The following is a 20,708-nucleotide window of genomic DNA, read 5'->3' as shown; positions in this document are numbered from 1 at the left end:
AGCACAGGTTTTCCACCCTGTGCTGTTCTGTGATGGCACATTCGGTCTATTTCTGTGCTGCTGAGTATCTAAAACCTCAGACAAACTGTCACCATTGCAAACACAGGGCTGCAGGCCAGCACTCATAAGGAGACACCAGCATTTGTTCTGCATAGCTAAAGACTATGTTGCACGCAATGCAGCAAAAAGCAAGCTGTCTTTTCATTTGTAGTTTTGTTTGCTCACTTTAAGAGGAAACAAAATGGAAAATTTCTGTTGTTGTTGTAAGTGGTTGTCAGCTGGTGTAGATCAGCATAATTCTGTCCTATTTAATGGAGTGAATTAATACCAGCTGAGAACCTAGGCTTATTCCTCCTGATGGAGATGCTAGTAATTGGTTTGTACTCATTTTAGCCTCAAATTACTAAGGATTGCTGTGTTAGTCTCTGTTCCTTTCTGTGATGCTCAGCTTATTTTAAGCCTAATTCTCTGGTTTGATTTGAAACTATGCATTGGTCATGAAATATTTAAACAAGTAAGAGCAGCACCAGGAGTATAGCATACAGTCATGTCTGGTAGTGCTTCTAGAGGCTCACTAGGATATTTTTTTCTTGACTTGATAAAAGCTTGTCTGAATTTCTTATTACTTGAAGCTGTTTGTGTTGAGCTGAATGTTTTGAAAGTCCTCTGCATGCGTTTTTGCATTCTGACCTTAACACAATGATGATTTTTAGACTTCTGGAGCTCTCCGGCTAACAGCAACCCCCCGGATCCTTCACCTCCCCGTAGGCCTGTGCCTTTAGACAGTGCTTGCAAAGGCTCACGTCAGCTCTGCCTTATAAATGGAGTGCATTCTATACGAACCAGAACGCCTTCAGAGTTGGAGTGCAGCCAGACCAACGGAGCGCTGTGTTTCATTAATCCACTCTTCTTAAAAGTGCACAGCCAGGATGTCAGTGGAAGCCTGAAAAGGCAGAGCCTGAGATCTCAGGAGTTGAATGGCACTGAGAGGCCTCGCTCTCCCCCACCCCGGCCACCACCTCCTTCTATTAATAGTATCCTCACGAGTCCACAGCTTTCCAGGACTATAAAGCAGGCGAGCATGCCAGAAACAGTCAACCATAAGAAAGAGAGAGACTTGGATTTGCTGCAGAATAAACCAGCCCCTATTCCGCCTCCCCGGCTAAAGAAGCAGGCTGTTTGTGTGGAGGTGGAAGGTAGCCCAAAGACCGCAGCAGTAATTCGACCTGTCTGCAGCTCTGTGCCTGTCCCTGAAGCTGCTGGTGTTCCGGGCGAAACCCCGCCTGAGCCGGCTCTAGCAGCCTCCAAGAAGAGTGTAGCTACCAGCTCTGAGTCATACACACCCCGGAATGGAGGCAGACAGAGGCTGAGCGACATGAGCATTTCCACCTCCTCGTCAGACTCGCTGGACTTCGATCGGAGCATGCCGTTGTTTGGCTATGAGGGTGACACTAACAGCAGCCTGGAGGATTTTGAGGGGGAAAGCGACCAAGAGAGCATGGCACCTCCGTTGAAGCCCAAGAAGAAAAGAAACAGTTCATTTGTTCTCCCCAAGATTGTGAAATCTCAGCTACGGAAAGTTAGTGGAGTTTTCAGTTCCTTCATGACCCCCGAAAAGAGGATGATTAAGAAGATTGCAGAGATGTCCCGAGATAAACGCACTTATTTTGGGTGCCTGGTGCAGGACTATATCAGCTTTCTCCAGGAAAATAAGGAGTGCCACGTTTCGAGCACCGATATGCTGCAAACGATTCGGCAGTTCATGACCCAAGTCAAGAATTATTTGTCCCAAAGCTCTGAACTTGATCCTCCAATCGAATCACTGATTCCAGAGGACCAAATAGGTAAGGAACATTGTGCTGTATTTTGGGGGAAAGTAAAAATGTATAATCTATGTTTAGAGTGATGGGTTTTGTGCTGGTCTGGGAAGGTGATGTTGACTTTGCTAGCAGAATTCAAGCTGGTGAGTATTTGAATTTTTTGGGGGGAGGGGGAGAAGGTGGAAACAAGCCACACAGCATAGCAACTCAGAACTATGCTACAAAGTTATTTATAAAAAATAAAAAAATCCTTAAAATAACAACAGTAGTTGTTGAACTTTTTACCCATGATTTTTTTTTTTTTTTTTAAATCTGCAATACTGTTAATGATACAAAATCCCTTATTTGCTGGTGCATGTATTTTTTTTTTTTTTTTTTTCTCAGTTGGGTTCATACGTTTCTAGATGCCTTGGACCAAAACTGTGGCAATTTTAACTATATGTTAAGTACGCATTGTAGCCATGCAAGAATTTATTAGAAACTAGTGATGGTTAAGAGCAGAGAGGCATTTTGTAGCAATTTACTTTGAAAATAAATTTAATTCATCCCAACAGTCTCATTCACCCCTAGCAAAGATGCACTGTCCTCACAGTTGAAGCCAACTAAAAAGTTAGATTTAAAAAAAAAAAAAGAGGGGGGGGGGGTTGCCAATCTCAGGATTTCTATACCTCTCTGTTGCATGTATGTGTTCATAAATGGTTGCAGATGAGCTATAGGCTTGAATACATGCTTTATCAACAGGGAGAGACTTGCATATCCACCAAAGTGAAATCGTTGTTGCTGCATAAAATCTCACTGTCTCCCTGTCTTGTTGAGTTAAGCAGTATTTGTAAAAGAGCCCATAAGCCACTTTAAGGAGGTAAACATCCCTCAAGGCAAAATACTTTCCTTGTGAGCTCACTTAGTCCAAATTTGCTTGTTTTTCTGCTATAACACAATGTCCCAACAGTTCACCCAGTGCAAAACTGGCAGGATACCTCTTTCTCTGGGAGTAGAGGGTGATTTTATGTTGACATTTCTGTCTGTCCTTGACTGAGAGGAAGTATTCTCATGTAACCTCAACTTCATTTATGCAAAGTCAAGGAAAAGTAATAAGCATGCCTAAAGCAAATACACAGAGTGTCTTCTAGACAGACTCTTTTGAAGAAGTGTAATGTTCTTGCTAGATTATTAAAGAATATTAAGTGTGTGTTATGTGGAAGAAAAAGGCAAACATAACAGTGTGGGGGGGTGCTCTTTCCCTGGATTTCTGCAGAATACTGGCTATTTGTCATAGGAATACAGAACTGTATTTACTAGTAGTTTGGTCAAAACTTGATTTGACTTGTACTTTTTCTTGTAAGGGTGTGGTTAAATCAGACTGTGGGTCTCTGAAGATTGGCAAAATTATATCTGCTTTTAAATATTTCAGTAGTTTGGAGTAGCTGAAGTTATGAAACATAATTACATTAGTTTTCTTCAAGGACAGAAAGTCTGGCTCTGATCACATGATTAAGTGCAGTTAATGTATAAAGCAGGGTAGTTTAAACAAATGAAGCTGCTTTTGAATTGTCTGCTTGTTGCCTATTGCTTGAGCCTGGAAGCAGCCACAGTGATCAGAAGTGTCAGATGTTGCTGATCTCAGCAGATAACTATGCGACAGCAAAATTTAGTCATCCCTAACAGAGAACTCTTAAAATGTAGCCCTGCCTGTTGTCCAGGTATTTTCTTGACTATTTCAGTACAGAATTGCAGCACAGATTTTAACTTTGTAAGTAGTCACTTATCCTTTCTTGTCAGCCTACGCTTTTGTGCTGCAGGTGTTGCTTCAATGCATCGGCCTCTGGCTGCATTTGCAGTGCTGGGAAAATGCTGCTTTTTCTATGTACTGTCCTGTGGCAGTAGTGAGTAGATGTTAGAGCTTGGAGGCTCTGGTCAGGCCTGGTGACTGCCATTCCTTGCATCCCTTTCCAGCCTGCAGGACTGCTCCTACCAGTTGCCTGCTCTGGGGCACCTGGACTTGGCTTTATCCCCATGTCTCCTGAATTTCAGTTCCTGCTGGAGCAGCAGACCCTCAGGCTTAGTGAAGCCCCTGGTGTCTGGGATTTCTGTGTCTGTTTAATGGTCTTTCTGATGGCATAGCTTTTCCTGTAGAGCTGCTTCTTCACCGAGTTCCAGACTCTTGCAGACAAGAGATGCTGTTGGGAGATCTAAGTTTCACAGTCAAGGAGCTTATCTAACTACTTAACTTTTGCCAAGTCATCAGGAGAATGTGTATCAGCCTCTCTAATGGTTTCCAACAGGTGCCCCTTAATCTTAGCACTGAAGGCTCTTAACCCTTTCTGGAACAGTAGGATTCTTAGCGCTGGGACTGAATTAAGACTGTTGGCTTTTTATTGTTTGAGACAGTGCAAAACAACTTACTTATTTTAAGTTGTCAACATCTGAATATGTGTCCCCAGCATAAAGACCTGGGCTGGTCAGAGGAGATCCTGTCAGGCCACAGCTGCTTAAGTAGCAGATGTTTGGGAGCTGGTGTTGGTGTCCTCCTTTCCTGGCAGTGAGCAGAAGGGCATCACGTGGGCTCTCACCATCATCAGGTGTCACAAATAGCACCGGACAGCTGAGCAGCTCAAGTCTCAATGCCTGAATCTGGGCCTAGTCCAGGAAATGTCAGGTTTAAATGGTTTGGCAAGAAAGTGTTAACTGGGAAAAGAATGGTGCCTATTGCTTCTTTGTATATTTCTAAGGCATAATTTTCTGACACTGTGTGTTGCAGCAGGCTGGGGAGGGCTCTGACAGACAGGAGGAGATGGCAGGCACTCAGGAACGTGGGCCCACTACTCTGGTGGTGGCAGCTCTGAGCAGTGCTTGAAAGCCTCTACACGCAGACCAGGAGTCTTGAGGCTCCTGGGAAAGCCTGTTCACTGTTCCTAGGCCTAGAAGAGTTCCCCTTCTGCTGTGAAGAGTCAGTGGATTACTTGACCAGTTTACCCCCCCACACCCCGTACCACCTCCTCCCCTGTTGCTGGGCAGGCAAGCAATCAGTAGTCCCCACCGCAGCAGCTTTTTATGTCTAGGATGTGGTCATATGGCACCTCAGTATTCGCATTTTTGGACTGAAAAGCTCGCTTTGTTTGTCCTGCCTCCCAGGTCCCTGTGTGGGTTTGCCTGACCTCTGCAGCTCCAGCTGGCAGGCCTCTGCACAGTCAGGCAGTGCCTGTTCTGAGCATGGCAGCAGGACTGCTTCCTGGCATTCAAGCATGACCCTGCTGCTAGCAAATCTTACTGGAGGGTGTATTTTCTTAAGAGCCTGCTGTCAAAATGGTTCAAAATGGTTGCTTCAGGAAAAGGACAGTGACATACAGTTTGTCTTCGGCAACACTGCATCCTGCTTGATCACGTTTCGTTTTGTGCTTTTGCCTTTGCATTCTCCTTGCTGAGAACCATAGTTCATACTAATTTTTGTGTGTGTGTGTGTGTGTGTTTGACAGTCAACTGTTGGTAATTGGGATCTCAGCAATTACAGTATTTTTTGTACCCATTCACGTACCCACCTTATAATAATTACAGCTAGACCTTATTTGTTATAGACCGTGTTTGCTTACAGGAAAGTTGTATGGAATAGGGTTGAGGGTCTTAAAAAGGTCAAGATACAGCTCACCAACTGCTCCCTTCTTCTTTGAGCTAATTGTCCTAAAGGAATTGGAATTGTATGCCATTATTTCTTCTTGAAAAAACTCATGTTGGTTGTTTTTTAGCATTGGGTTACTTTCTAGGTGCTTAAGCATTTGTTTTGTTTTGTACTTCCCCCCCCTCCCACCCCCCCACCCCCCAGTTGTTCATCCTTGTACCTTTTGGTGTTTAGCTGGGGCCGACCACTGTTCCCCTGTGCTTCTCCTTTCATTAGTGCCTGACCCCCCTGTCAGGCAAGAAAGAAGCAGTGGTAAAAGCACTGGGCAGAGACAGTGGGTTCAGTTCTCTTTCCTGACCATCCATTTGATTTGCTTTGTGTCTTATTCCCCTGCTCCTTTATTACTACTTTTTGAAGAGAACACACACCACGCAGCCATGGGGTGAGTTTTAAATAACCCATGGCTTGTTTGATTGAAGCAAAACGAACCTAAAACCAATGTCTGTGACTCACTGCTGTGCTTTATGTAAGCAAAATGAGGGGAGGTTTATTTTGGAGATGTTTCTTCCATGGTCACTTGTCAGCATCCACCAGGATCGAGACATCTGGCCATCCTGACATAAACTGTAGGTTGATATTAGTGTCAGCCTACCTACACACTACTAGTGAAAATCTAAAACAAAGCAAATGCAGTATAGTCAAATGTCCTGCATTTGCATGCCTGTGGTATAACAAATCAAACTTTTGCTTTCAGCCTCCCAAGTGATGTTGCTTGTGCAGAATGGTGCCTTTTTGTGATGGATCCCAGGCTCATTCTGTCTCTCCATTGAGCCCTATTACCAAAGAATGGTTTGGCCATTATTGGTGATAAACAGGGCTTGTGTGTAAATCTGGGGACTGCAAACTGACGGGTAATCTCAGTGGAGCAATGCTATCTGTTAACAGGGAACAGAGAAGACTGTGAATTTACAGTTTAGAGAAGGTTTTAGGGTGACATCCTGGAAGAGGTGAGCAAGTACAATTCCAGGCAATGAGGGTTGTAAAGAGAGTGCATAAGGACATTTACTATGACTAATATGTTGTTCTTTCTAGATTCAGATTTGTGTGGTTTGCAGTGAAGAAAAAAAAAAAAAGCATGTCAGCACAGGATACAGATGTGTTTCCACAAGTCACAATGAAACTAGCTGGCTGGCTGGCTTTGCAATTCATTTATCAAAGCATTTCCAGTTTCCATTTTGAGGCTAAAGGCTAATTATAAGTACCATTTCAGGATCACTAAATGGTGCCTAACTCAATTTATATTCTTTTGTGTTTTTTTCTTTTGTCTGTTTATTTTTTATTTTTATTTTTTTTTGAAATCTTGAACACCCAGGGCTTATTTGATATTTAAAAACAGTTTGCTTTTGCTGTAGTAAGGAGCAGGTTGTGTTGCTGCTTTGAGTCTGAGAAATATGCAGAGCTGTTAACTGTAAGGATCAGTCCTCAATCCTCAACCTGTAGATGTTAATTTGTCTGGGAGACCCTCCTATACTTATTATGGCCATTGGAAATAAAACAGTGAAAGCTGCTGCTGGCAAGTAATCATTTTGTGGGATCACATCCAGGAGCCACTTTCTTTGAAAGGGCCAGTAACAGCAGTTTAGATGAAAGGGGAAACACTTGGATGGTCTGATCCCAAACGTGGTTGTAGGTGTCCAGTGATGGTGAATATTGGTATAAGACCCGGATCACAAGGAATGCTGTCCTTCTGGGCTTTAATAATAGTACAGGTTATTATTTGAATGTTCTTATTAATGAATTACTTACTACCTGACGTACTGTGTCCAGTTGTGCACCCCCAAGGTCAAGAGAGACACACATGACCTGGAAAGAGCCCAGCGCAGGGCCACCGCAGTGAGTGAGGGCCAGGAGCACCTCTCCTGCCAGAGAGGCCAAAGGGCTGGGGGCTGCACAGCCTGGAGAAGAGGTCAGGGGATCATCCCATCCATGCCTTATAAATACCTGAAGGGAGGTGCAGAGCCAGGCTCTTCTCAGTGGTGCCTGGAGACAGCACGAGAGGCAGCAGGCACAAACTGGAATGCAGGAGGTGCCCCTCAAGCACCAGGAACACTTCTGCGCTGGGCAGGTGCCGCAGCCCTGGAACAAGATGCCTGGAGGCAGTGGGGTATCCTCCCTGGAGACCTTCAGGAGCCACCTGGATGTGCTGGGCGCCCTGCTGGGGCTGGGGTTGGACTATTAATAAAACTATTAATAGTTTTAATATTAATTAGGATAGATATGGATATTATTGACCATGGGGGGAAAAAATAAAACACTCCAATCTTTATGAATCTTGCTATGCTTTTGGCCTCGTCAACTTGCTGGAGTTTGCTACTTTTTAACTTGAGGGCAGAACTCTGTGGTTCTTCCACTTGTGCCAGAAATGCATAAGGGAGAAGAAAAGGGATTTCTTGTTTGTTTTGTCTTGAAAACATATATAAAAAAACAACTACGACAAATACCAACAACAAAGTAAAAAACGTGGATACATTGTAGTGTCTTACTTCCTTATTTACTGGCTACTTGTATGCAAACATTAAATCTCAGTCTTTCCTCTATCCTTACCAAGCTGAGACAGTGTTAGCATCTCTTTGGAATCTCAGCTTTGTCGTTTACTTCATTTATCTCCTATTAGCTGTAATACAGATGCTGAACAGTACTGAAAGATGCTTTACTAGATAGCCAGTCCTGATTTTATTTATTCAATTTGGTAACAGCACAGATACCCTCAAGAAGAGCAAGGAAGGGAGCTGCTGCACACTGCCTTGTGCAGAGCTTTGAGCACAGCTACATGAACTATCTGCTCTCTTCCTCTGGGTTGCTGCAAATCAATTTGAGTTCCCTGAGGAACTGTGGAATGTAGACTGGGTAAATTTGAAGTGATTTCTAGACACTGCTTTTGTAGCCTGTGATGAACTGCAGGTATTAAAGAACTGCCACCTCCTCATCTTGCGGTGCTGTAAAAATACATGATTGATCTGTACTGGAAACTGCAGGAGTGGCACTAACCTGCTGAGGGCAGAAGACCTGAGGCTTCCACTTCTTGCCAACAGATAGCAACAAGCCTGGCCCCCTCCCAGGAATTTTCCTACAAAGCCTACCAGCAGCATCCAGCCCCTTCAGCCTCTGCAGATGGGCAGCAGAAGGAGCTCACTCCGTACTGATACTGCAAGCAGCAGCTGTACCAGCCCCAGGCTAGAGCCTGTAGGGATTGGTCACAGAAGCGTGTGGGTCTCCTACCCCAGGGTAGGTGCTCCCTTGCTATCAGACCAACTCTTCACGCTGAATTCTTCAGTTTCTTGAGCCTCCTGTGACCAAATGTGGTGGTGACCAAAGTCATCAGGATAAAGACACTAACTTTCTGTGTGCAGAACTGGGTGAAAGCCTATGGCAGCTGAATTTCATGGGGATAGAGAGTTCTCTATCTATTATGTTTGACAGCACTGACTGCTTTATTTTGACTTAAATGAGACCAGGCAGTTGGAATGCAGACTGCAGAGGTGTTCCGCTTACAAGCAAAGCAGTTAGTGTTTTTGCTATTCAATAAATTGCGGAGGGGCAGTAAAAACAAAATAAACAGAACAGCCAGAAAATTCAGTATCACTGAAGCTAATAGGGAGCTGTGTATAGTCTAGAGAAATGTAGTCAGCTAGCATACCTGTAGGTAAGATTAGTGTGTTTTTCCTGGTGGAAAAATATGCCTTCCCCATGGGCCCTGAGGACAATTTTGGTGATGGAGGGAGAGGTGGTTTTGGTCACCGCATGGGAGAGTGATATTTCTGCTTTGCTGGGCTTACTGTCTGGGTTTGGCGTGGCTGTGTGGCTCTACCAACTACAGCAGATAAGGATGAGCCATTTGAAATGTTGACACTTCTTGCAGTACAATTGGTGGTGGTGCTGTTTGGATGGGAAGCTGGGTCTGCTCTTCACGGTGTGATGGTCCATTGTGATCTGTCAGACTGGTCATACCTTTACTGGTGACTGTAGGGAATCCTGGAAAGTAGCAACAAAAAGCTACAAGAGTCCCAGTGGAATTGGGGAAAGGGAGATGGGAGCTTGCAGTAGAGTTGGAAATTTGGGAATTGCATGTCAGATAAACACGGAATAAAGGCTATGGATGGAGCAAAGGCACCATAAGAGGAGTAGGTGTGGAAAAGCGAGGTATGACATGAAAACCCAAAAAGGAAAATGGCTGAACAAGGATAAAATAAATGTCTGAGAGAATAAGGCGAAGAAAACAGAAGTAACTGCTTGTTGGAAATAACAAGTCTTGAGCAGTTGAAATAGTCTGCAATTTCTAAAAGTAAGGAAAAAATTAGGGGAGAGAAGGAACAGATTGCAGTCTATGAGAAACACATAGGAAGAAGCAAAGGATTTAGTCTGAAATTAAAGGACCCTGGAAAGGGCACGAGGTTGATGAAACTTAACAAGTCACCACTAACATCAGGAATGTCCACTGCAAGCTTGTATGTAAACATTTGATGGAACAGTGATGCCTGGCCTCTCCCCTTCCCACTGCTGGTCCCTGTGCTCCCCAGGTATGTCTGCCTACCCTGGGTTTCTGTCCTGCTCCGTTATCAGGGTGTGTTGGGGCAGTGGCCAGGCTGAAGGGTCCGCAGTTCCTTTCATGCTTGTGGGAGTTGCGTATGGTACAAATAATGAATGTAAGCAAATAATTAAAGTGAGCTATGATGCTATAGGGATACTTAGTGGGAGTGGAAATTAACTTATAAAGTGAAGCTTTGCAGGGAAAATGTTTAGCAAAGACCTTTTGCTATTGATGTGGTCATAACTTTGAAAGTAGAGTTATGAATGTTAAACTTGAGTAGAACAAGAATTTAAAAATAAAGAGTGTTTACTGTACCACGTGCACACTATTGCTAAACAAAGAACTTCAAAGTTGATGACAAAGCTGTATGTAATCTTGTGTGATGAAACCTGAAACGGGACAAACACAGCTTGGTTTTCATTTATAGTTTAAGACCCATAATCTGTTCAAGTTCATAAAGATCTTAACAAAACTGAGCGAAGTTTTTAGGAGACCTTGAGTTATAGTTTGATGGAAACAATGCAAAAAGGATGAGACTTCTTGCCAAAGCAGACAGAAGTTATGGTTTTGACCGTGTTTTAAGTTTGGAAGTTAGACTAAGCTCCAAAGTAAAATAAAACTCAGACTTCTGGCCAACAAAAGAAAAAAGTGAACTGGAGCCACAACTCTTCTTTGTCAGTCTGTAAACCCCAGTCTGTGGGTTTATTTATCATTGGCTGGTGGTGGTTGGTTTGTTTTGCATTTTACCAGTTTACCAGATTGCCATAAATAAAAATGCAATACAGATTGTGCTCTGCATTCTTGTTTTCATGTCAACAAACATCTGGAAACTCAGCCTGTGTAATAAATTGACCTCAGCATTTTTTTTCCACAGTGTCTCTTTTGGAAATGGTTGTATTAACACTCACTCTGCTCTAGAGGAGAAAATCAGCTGGGCTTGTGTTTCTTGTTGCAGATGTAGTCTTGGAGAAGGCCATGCATAAGTGCATTCTGAAGCCTTTGAAAGGCCACATTGAAGCGATGTTAAAAGAGTTTCATACTGCAGATGGTTCTTGGAAACAGCTAAAGGAAAACCTGCAGCTGGTGCGCCAGAGGAATCCTCAGGAGCTGGGCGTGTTTGTTCCAACACCAGACTTTGTGGATGTTGAAAAGATTAAAGTCAAGTTCGTGACCATGCAGAAAATGTATTCGCCTGAAAAGAAAGTCATGCTGCTGCTGAGAGTTTGCAAATTGATTTACACTGTTATGGAGAATAACTCAGGTATGGTGCTTCTTGTGGTTCACACTCACTGAGCTTCCAAACCTGGAACTGGGGATTGTCTTTTGATGCAGGGAATTAGACCACCTGATTTTGCAGATGTGTCTCTCCTCCTGGATTTCTCATAGCACACCTCCTTGCTATTTTCAGAGGGGTTCTTCCTCTTTCCTTCTTTCCTGGTATCTCTGATGTGTCTGGCAGCAAATCTACAAATACAATGTGAAAACATATTTGCTTCACTGTAGGCTTCTTAAACTGTGAGGCTGTGATGTGAGCCTTGAATTCTCCACTGAGTATAACTGAGTATTTTTCTGGACAGTATAATTAAGGGTACGCTCAGTATTTCAGTATAGTCATTCAGTGGTGTGTATTCAATAAAACAGCTACAAGGGTTCTGTGTTAATAGGTGGTCAAAATTACCCTCTGATCCAATTACCCTCTGACCCTCTGCTCTGGTAGGTCATGAGTTCAGATGGCCAGTGCTGGTGGTACGGGGAGATTTTTTTCCTAAGTAATTATAAACTGTTGCAGATGGTAGGTACTCTGCTTTCTAAGTGAGCACTGAGTCATCGAGTCTGTAGCTGGGTCTGGTGCTGATTAAGGTGCCTGCTTTCTTTTGAGATGAATACTGAAGGCTTGTGGTCATTAAAGACCCACAAGCACTTTTGTGGCTTTTAGGTCCAAGCTCCTGCTCAGCTTATATTCTGTGCAAATACCTGCATTTTAAAATGGATATAGGAATCTTGGCCTGAAGTGCTGTAGACTCATTTTTCTTTGCCTTTACCATATTGAGTAAGGTGTTTCCAACATTCCAACATGTGGAAGAACTATTAAGAGGCTGCTGCTGGTTAATGCCTATACTTGAGGGGCTTAAGGTAGGTGTGGCACATGTTCTTGGGTTGTCTTGTTTTGTCCTGTGAAGCTTGTGAAGATGGCATTGAGTGTCTGCTTCACCATGTGCTCCCATACAGTGAATGGTGTAATATTTGGAGTCTGTGCTTCAGGTGGCATAACTTTAGATCAGCCCTTCAGTCATCTGGAGTTTCACCAAAGATTAAGGTGGCTCCTGCTCTTGTTGGCTTGAAGTGGTCATCACACCAGTTTTGCAGTTAACATAGTTTATCCAGATTCAGGGATTTGTCCCCATATACTAATTTTACTAATTTGTCCCATATGCTAATTTTCTAAACAAAGTTTAAATGTGATAAATGCACAAACAGATGTAGGTAGCCATCTGTGCTTTAGCCATGTGCTACTTTTGCTGATGGTGCTTCAGCAGCCGTTTGGGGATGATTTATGAGGCTTTGCTCACTAGTATTTTTAACTATGATAGGTCAAGAAAAGGAACTCAGTTTTCATGTGAAGTCTAATAGGCTTTTATATTCAGGCCTCTCTCCTGAGATTGAAATTCAAACTGATATTTGTGGCTGCATCTTTCCAGAAAGTAGGTGTCCCCTACATTGAAAAAGAAAATGTCTATTCATCTTCTATTAGCCTGTGATAGAAGTGGAGTGGAAGCCAGTCTGGATTTCAGGATTAGCCTTTTGGGAGTTGACCAGTTGAACTGATTCCAAGGTGAATCCAGTCTTTACATTCCCTCACATGCTTCAAGGCATGCATCACCAGATTTGTGCCCATTGGAAATAAGGGTTCAAGCTAGTGTGAGTCTCCTGTCCATTGAGTGCCAGATCACAGAATCACAGAATCATCTAGCTTGGAAGAGACCTCCAAGATCACCTAGTCCAACCTCTGACCTAACACTAAAGTCCTCAAGATGAGAGATTACATTCTCTTTGCCACATGTTGAGAACAGAAGGCTGTAGAGCAATATAAACTTGTTGGTCAGAAAAGGCAGCAAAACAATACTTTGCTTTCAGACGACAAAACTGGTAAAAATACATTGTCTGTCTCTGTGTTCCTTTCACCCCAGGGAGGTTATATGGAGCTGATGACTTCTTGCCTGTGCTAACATACGTATTAGCCCAGTGTGACATGTTGGAGCTGGATACTGAGATTGAGTACATGATGGAATTGCTGGATCCATCTTTGCTGCATGGAGAAGGTAATGTTCTTATTGATTCTTATTAGAATTAGGCAAAGAACTAGGGAAGGGGGACTTTCTATCACAGTGTAGCTGCTGTTACCTTGTCCATGTAGAAGTACTCTCAAGGGGAGTGCTAAAGCCAGTGGTGCCGATAGCATAACAAGAGAACATCCTAATTCTTTCAATCTTACATTAAGAGTTCATTTGCTTGAGGTGTATAGGCTTCAGTGATCAGGGAAGCTACTGGTGTATACTCCTTTATGAGGGAATATCTTGGGTTTCATGACTTGGCAAGCAAACACAAGCACTGTGCAGATGCCAAATGTGTATGTCCCTATATGTCCCTGTGTTTAGCCTGAAAATATGCTGAGGGCTAATGTCCTATAGGGCTGCAGCATTCAGTTTAGTTGTGATGTATAATGGGGCCTGGCTTTGGTGCTTTGTGGAGAGCTTTTTCTTGGAGAGCTGTGTACCAGGGCAGCACTTTTGAGAACACATCCCCTTTGGTGGTCTTCACTTCTTCCCAATAGTTGTTTCTCACAAAGCATTTTTATGAGCCCTAGGAATACATTTACTAAGGCTACGAAGGTACTCTTGGCCTGTGGCTGAAATACAGTACAGAGAGGGAAATCTCCCTCCTCTCTGTTTTCCTGGTGGTGTTTTGAACAAAAACATATTCTGAAAACCTTGGTAGGTAGGCCCCAGAATCTACTGCTTCATGAAGAAGTTTTAAAAGTTCTTTCAACCAAGCTCAGCTGTGATTTTGTGTGTTCGCGTTTCATGTCCCTGCTACCTTTCAGCTTTGTGGAATTGCTGTATTCTCTTACACGTTGGTATGTATGAAAGAGCCTTGCCAGGATTCCTCCCATTTGGCACTAGTCTGTTCTTTGCCTTTGTGTATACAGCATCCTCTAGTGCATCGTCCAGGAGCCTTTGCGTGGAAAATACTTGAGATGTGAAACTGGAGATGGTGAACACACAGTTACCAAACTATTGAGTCACGGTGTTTTTAATTCAGCAAAAGAAGTCCAGCTGTTGTTTGGCCCTGTCTTCAGCACCAGCTGAACTATGCTGCGCAGAAAAAAAATGTTTAGTGCTTTGGGGTTTTGCAGTTCAAATGTAATGTGTTGTCCAGTTTGGCTCATAAGTCTTGTATGTGTTTGTGTATAAAATCTGTGGCAAAGTTAAAGACCACGAGAATGCTGTTCTGAAATGTTGAAAATTGCATACAGTATGAGTATAGAGTATGTCTTTGAATCACTCCATCAGTAGACTGTCCTGATTCATAGTTGTACTATACTGTGCAAATAATTTTAAAAAAATAAAATAAAATAAAACAAATGAGAGGCATGTCTTTTGTTTCCAGTGGTTGTTGAGGACTGTTATCTTGTGCTGAGACTGTTTTCCTTTGTGACCTGCAGCTTCTTTTGTATGTCAGCAACTCCATCTTGTCTTTAAATGTATTCTCTAGTCGTGTAATGACAGTGAAGTATGTAAGGAGGACTGCAGACATCACCTCTTGAATTAGATGAACATTATGGGGAATGCTAAAAAGGTGAAAAAAACAGAGTTGTCTTTTTAAAAATGAGCAAATTCTGGGATGTGAGTGTGAGTCTAAATCTGTCGTTATTTCATTGCCACTGAACATAATTGCTTTTGCATTCCTGAACAGTGGTAGACTGACTTCCATTTCATTTAAACAGTTACATTTACTGCATCAATTCTCAAAGCTTGGGAAGGGAGTAAATGTTTGGAAACTGTTTAGGAGAAAACTCTTGTTCCAGCTTTGTAAAAATGTTCAGGAGCAAAGGAGCATCTTACACGAGTCACATAAGTAACCAGCTATCCCCAGTGCTACTGGATCCAGAGTTAGATTATTACTGTACCACTTGATAATATGGAGTGTGATAATATGGACTACTGCATCTCTCTTAACATACCATGTAATAGGTAGCAGGAAAACTAGCTGTTCATAAGCATAAATATTTTGACAGTTGAATACAGCAACTCTAAAATATATAGCAATTGTATATAGAAACTGTGAGAACTAGTGTGAGATCTGTGAAATTAAGAACTAGCGTTGTGGTTGTGACCGCTCTGAGAATTTATTCCCTTGCTGTCCTTCACAGGAGGCTATTACTTGACAAGCGCTTATGGAGCACTTTCACTGATCAAGAATTTTCAGGAAGAGCAAGCTGCCAGACTGCTAAGTTCAGAAGCCAGAGATACTCTTCGGCAATGGCACAAAAGGAGGACAACTAACAGGACAATACCTTCCGTTGATGATTTTCAGGTACAGCCCAGGGCTTAAGAACTAAAACAAATGCAACCAGAAATTGTTTTGTTGAAAATGTCAATTTGAGAGGTTTGTTTCATTATGATTGCCATGGGGGTATGACGTCAGTGAAGTGAAGCAGTGCTGAGAACAGGGGCTGGCAAACTTTCCTCAGTTCTGAAGTCTTTGTACTTTATAACATAATTCAATTATGATATCTGAAGAAAGTGCTAAATATGCACCCTCCCACCCTCCCTTCCATCTAAGTCACTCAGAGTATGGACAAACTGAATCCTATCTTTGATTTAGCTTTTTTTTTTTTTTTTGGTGTGCTCTACTGCTAAAAAGAACAAATCATGTCTCCGGTGGTGTAAATCAGCACAGCTCCCCAGTGACTAATGGTGGCATACAGCAGGTGGCACAGAGGAGAGGTGGGAGAATAGTTTCCTACAGTTTTAAAGTTAATGCAAAGAGTAGTATTCTATAATGTGGATCTTTTCATGTGTGTTTCTTTTTTCCCCACCATTTCTTTCTGCTCTTTTCAGAGTAGGGCATTAACTTCAACTGAAGAATGACAAAAGTCGAGACTGTTTCGTCTTTAAAAAACAGGCCTGCATGACTTTAACATAAAACCATAGGATGCTGGTGACCGGCTGTTCAGATATTTCAGTCCACAAACTGATGTAGGGAAGATGTTGGAGTCAAGAAGGAAGGATATACTACTCTTTCACTTGTTAATAGTCCACAGCACAAAGTTTTTGGAGAGGTTAATGACAACCTTCAGTTAGTTTTGATGTAGTTAAGAGCTTGAGAAATGAGGGTGTGGCATCAGAAGATCATGAAACTTTCCAATTGAGGCTTCCTCTACTTTATCCACGTCCACCCGAAGGACTGCACAGCAACACTGAACAAGAAAGTTCGGGGTGAAGAAGCAGTCTTGTGCAATTCTCCTCTTAGGAGGACAGACAATTAACAGAAACACCAAACTCTACGATCAGTGCTCAAACCTAGTCCATCTTATTGGGATATATATTATATTGTGCTTACTTGTGTTTAGGTGGAGTCTCAAGCTACTTAAATCTGATGTTCTTTCTTGCAAAAACAGTGCACCATTCATAGGAAAATTCATCCTCTTGTATCTCTGCTGGATGGCATGGAAGATTCTTTTGATAGGATCTTGTTCTGTCTGACCTCTTACTCATCAAATCAACTTTAGCCAAGCTGAAGTGCAGCCGGGTGCCATGGTGGAACTGGGAGGGTGCAGGGGATGGGGGAAGAGCCGGCGCTGAGTGTGTACACTGCTTCTCATTCTGTTGTCCCTTTCAAAAGAGAGTCTCTTCTGCCTGCTTAGAATGCCAGTTTTCCATCTTTTCTCTCAGTGCCCCATAGTCCTTGAAATAAAGCACCTTCCTTGTGACAAACCTGTAACACAAATTCAGCTGTACTAATTTGTCTTGCATCAAACCAACTTGCATCAAACCAACTTGCATCAGCACCTACTGATCTGTGATGGTCTCACAGCCTTGTAGCTTTTGGGCTTCTGAACACCTTCATCCTCTGTCCTTCAAAGGGATGGAAAAGTCAAAAATCCATATATTGATGATGATTAGACAACTTTCTTATACTGCAAAAATAATTTTGATACTTACTATATGACTTATTTGTGCAACCATCAGCTTCCCCTTAAAGCAATTCTGCCTGCCTGAAAGCACATGCATTTAAAAATGCACCTTCTGTGTGTTAATTGTACTAGAAATTAGAACTGTGGTATACTTGACCTTATGTAGGGCTGCTTATATTTTTTACTTCAAGTTAGATAACAAAAATAGACAAGTTTTGCCCAGGTGGGCTCAGTCTCAGTGGTTTAAAAGCTCTTCAGTGTTTCAGTCTACAAGCTATCAAAAAAAAAAAAAATCTTTAATAAAGACAGGAATGCTCTTTGGAACTGAGATCATCTTAATTCATTTAGCATACAGACACAGGTACAAGCTCACTCAGTAAACAAATCTTTCTTGATTTTCCCAATCTACTTTTGAGTCTTCAATTCCAGTTAATTCTTTGTTGAAACACACCAAAACAAAGAAAAAGCAACAGCAACAAAAAAAGCATTCAACAGAAGGCTGCTTTGTTCATGTGTCTATTTTTCTTTTCTAGTTGTTGCTTTTCATATTTCTTTACAAATGCTTTTTGTAAGGTAGAACTACATTTCCTCTCAAAGCATATTTAGAATATAACCCTGTTATCAGAACTGTGGGCATATGTTCAATTTCAGTAGAGAAAAAAGATCCAGCTTTTGCCTCAAGATTATATAACTTTACTCAAATGTGGCAGAGTAAATGTTGGCATCCCTCTGTCTTATTAAAAAAAAAAAAAAAAAAAAAGAAAATGCCATCACACAAAATTTGTTGCATCATATTCAGACATGTGACTTGATAGTTACTATAAATTAAGATGAATTACTACCTTTTGCATGCTACAGCATGAGAGCACAAATAGATGTTTATCATGCAGTCAACACCCTTATTTTCTTAAAATAAGCTTTTTTCTCCTTTCTGACTAACATTGTATGAAGCTTCTGTTTTCTAGTACTGACCTAGCAGTGGCAGCAACAATGTCTCTTGGGCATGCTGCATAAGATGTTTATTTTGCTTTTCAGAATTTTGTTACCGATTAAAGCTTAATGTGAAGTCCTATTGAAACTGCCAGAGCTTTCCATCTGCTCTAAAGGCTGTATCTGTTCACTCCTAGCTGCAGGACTAGAATGCAAATTAAGGAAAAAGAGGGATGTTGACTTCCTGGGTTTTGATTATGCCCACAAGAGATTTGTCAGTTTCACCACCACCATAGCAATTCATGGGGTTGGCAGAATTTACAGGAACCACTGGTGTGTGTTTCATAATTAGATATTTGGTGTTCACTGCTGTCTCTGGAGTTTTCAGAGTTCTTATTTGTTTTATTTTCTGATGTCTGTTTTCTTATTCTACAGAACTACCTTCGAGTTGCATTCCAGGAAGTTAACAGTGGATGTACAGGAAAGACCTTACTAGTAAGGCCATATATCACTACAGAAGATGTATGTCAGCTTTGTGCTGAGAAGTTTAAAGTGGACAATCCAAAAGAATATAGTCTGTTTCTTTTCATTGATGACACCTGGCAGCAACTGACAGAAGATACCTACCCTCAGAAGATTAAGGCTGAGTTGCATAGCCGTCCACAACCCCAGGTCTTTCACTTTGTCTACAAGCGCATTAACAGTGATCCTTATGGTGCCATTTTTCAGAACAACTCTGCTTCTTAAAATCAGTAATCTGCAGTTTAATTTCTGTTGCTTAACTGTTAAAAACATCTTTGTTGGCTGCCTGCCTTAGGATCTAAAACAATCTATGCAGGTTTTAAACCATCCATGCCTAGTAAAACACATGCAGACACATCTAGCGTTGCTTACAAAAACAACAACAACAAAAACACCTGCAAACATATAAACCATGCGTATGACCAGTTGTACAGGATATTCAACCAGCATGTTTGAGTAAACGGCCCACAAAAGCTGAATTTCTTGTACCACAGACTCTCATGAAATGAAACATATTATACTCTGGCCTTCTGCAAGTTTTTGTTGTAGTGAGCCAAAATCTATTTTCTTACACTCATCCTTTAGCCAAATGTCACTTTGATTTTAAATATATGTATGCTAGACAAATACTTCAGTAAACTGTCTGGTGTATGCTCAGTTTCACCAGCATGAGTTAAACAAGACTGTCCGATGCAGGGCATCAATTAACTCATAATTACCTGGATGATTGCATCCTTTTCTAATTTTTTTTATTACAGAAAAGCTTCCTGTTTTATATATATTTCCTAGAAATTTTATAGCAGTTGCAGGTAAACTGTCAGGGTTGGTTTTTAAAATATTTTTTTAACTATAAAGTATTATATAATTATGCATGTGATTTTAACACTTAATATACAAGAATAAATCTCTTGCTGGTTTTAAAGCATTGCATTAAAAGTCTCTTTGGTTTCTCTTCTTTTCCTGTTATAGGAGAGTTTTTTTATGAAATTTCTGTTATGTATAAGATTGTAACATTGGCACTGGTTATTTCAGTGCCTTTATATGAACTTGAGGTACTGTTTCCTGGTTTATTGTTTATATGCATTGTGTAAGATAGAACTAGGTGATTGGAACAGGAAGTTGAAAGAAAAGGACGTAGGGAAGGGGCAGAGAAAGAATTTAGAGAACCTGTTTTAGGATTAAAACATGTTAGTCTGCTGGTTCAGGCTCCTTGCAGAAAATAAGCAAAGGAGGTTGGTAAGGAACTTATATGTAAACATTATTGTAGATATGTAGAGGGATTTGATGGCATCTATCCCAGATACTATTTGTGTTGGTGGAAGATCAGATGTATTAATAAGGTGAATGAGAATGCTAACCATTTTGTATAGCCTGTCAGCACCATCAAAATGTGCTTTGGACTGAGGAGTGTGTTGTAGCATTTCATGATTCTAAGTTACTCAGTGGGTGATGTGTGAAGTCAGAGTCCTACATATACAAAGATAAAACGGTATTTAATATGTGTATTCTGTACACTTGTGCAAGATAGATGGTGCTGTGCTGTGGGTCAGGTTGACCTCCTTAAGTCAGGTATGGCTGCTCTTTTTAGAGGGATGCAGGGTTTTCTCCAAATGCAGTGTGAGCAGCACAATGTAAGGCAGATGACTGCAGAAGTATGTCATGAGCAATGTGTATTGTACATACAAAGATCTGTAGCATTTTTTAATGTTAGTTTGCCTTGTATTTGAAACCCCTAGTAACTGTTTGTATTGCGTTTTGTAAAAGGTAATTGGTGAGTTTTGCACGTAATACATTGTAATACTGAATATAATTTTGGATGTTGTGTGCTGTGATTTTTTCATTTTGTTTAGGAGTGATTCACACTTCTGGATGTGAATGTTTGTGTATCAGTAGACAATACTGTTTCTATTTTACTTACTCTTTTACTGCTTGGCCTACTTTAAAATCTTTGCAAGGGAAGGATGCAATACGTAAAGATGATGCTACATAAAGTAGTTTGTGGGAAGTTGAATGCATGAAGTAATTTGATTTAAGACC

At 41.5% G+C, this 20,708-nt stretch overlaps 1 protein-coding gene across 6 annotated transcripts in view; it reads left to right on the top strand.

Annotated features, from left to right (window-relative positions):
• RIN2 (Ras and Rab interactor 2) overlaps positions 1 to 20,481 on the top strand; it is a 182,233-nt gene extending 161,752 nt beyond the window's left edge. For 4 of the 6 annotated variants that reach the window (XM_032183768.1, XM_032183771.1, XM_032183772.1 and 1 more), the window contains 5 exons: positions 714 to 1,844; positions 10,977 to 11,282; positions 13,210 to 13,341; positions 15,453 to 15,616; positions 18,585 to 20,481. In XM_032183768.1, coding sequence (XP_032039659.1) covers positions 714 to 1,844; positions 10,977 to 11,282; positions 13,210 to 13,341; positions 15,453 to 15,616; positions 18,585 to 18,896 — 2,045 coding nt within the window. In that variant the 3' untranslated portion in view covers positions 18,897 to 20,481. The other 2 variants (XM_032183769.1, XM_032183770.1) reach the window with 2 other exon arrangements.
• The last annotated feature ends 227 nt before the right edge of the window (positions 20,482 to 20,708 follow it).

This window comes from Aythya fuligula, chromosome 3, assembly GCF_009819795.1.
Source record: "Aythya fuligula isolate bAytFul2 chromosome 3, bAytFul2.pri, whole genome shotgun sequence".
In the NCBI taxonomy this organism is placed as follows: domain Eukaryota; kingdom Metazoa; phylum Chordata; class Aves; order Anseriformes; family Anatidae; genus Aythya; species Aythya fuligula.
Note: the sequence above shows the minus strand (reverse complement) of the source record. Positions and strands in the feature narration are given on the sequence as shown.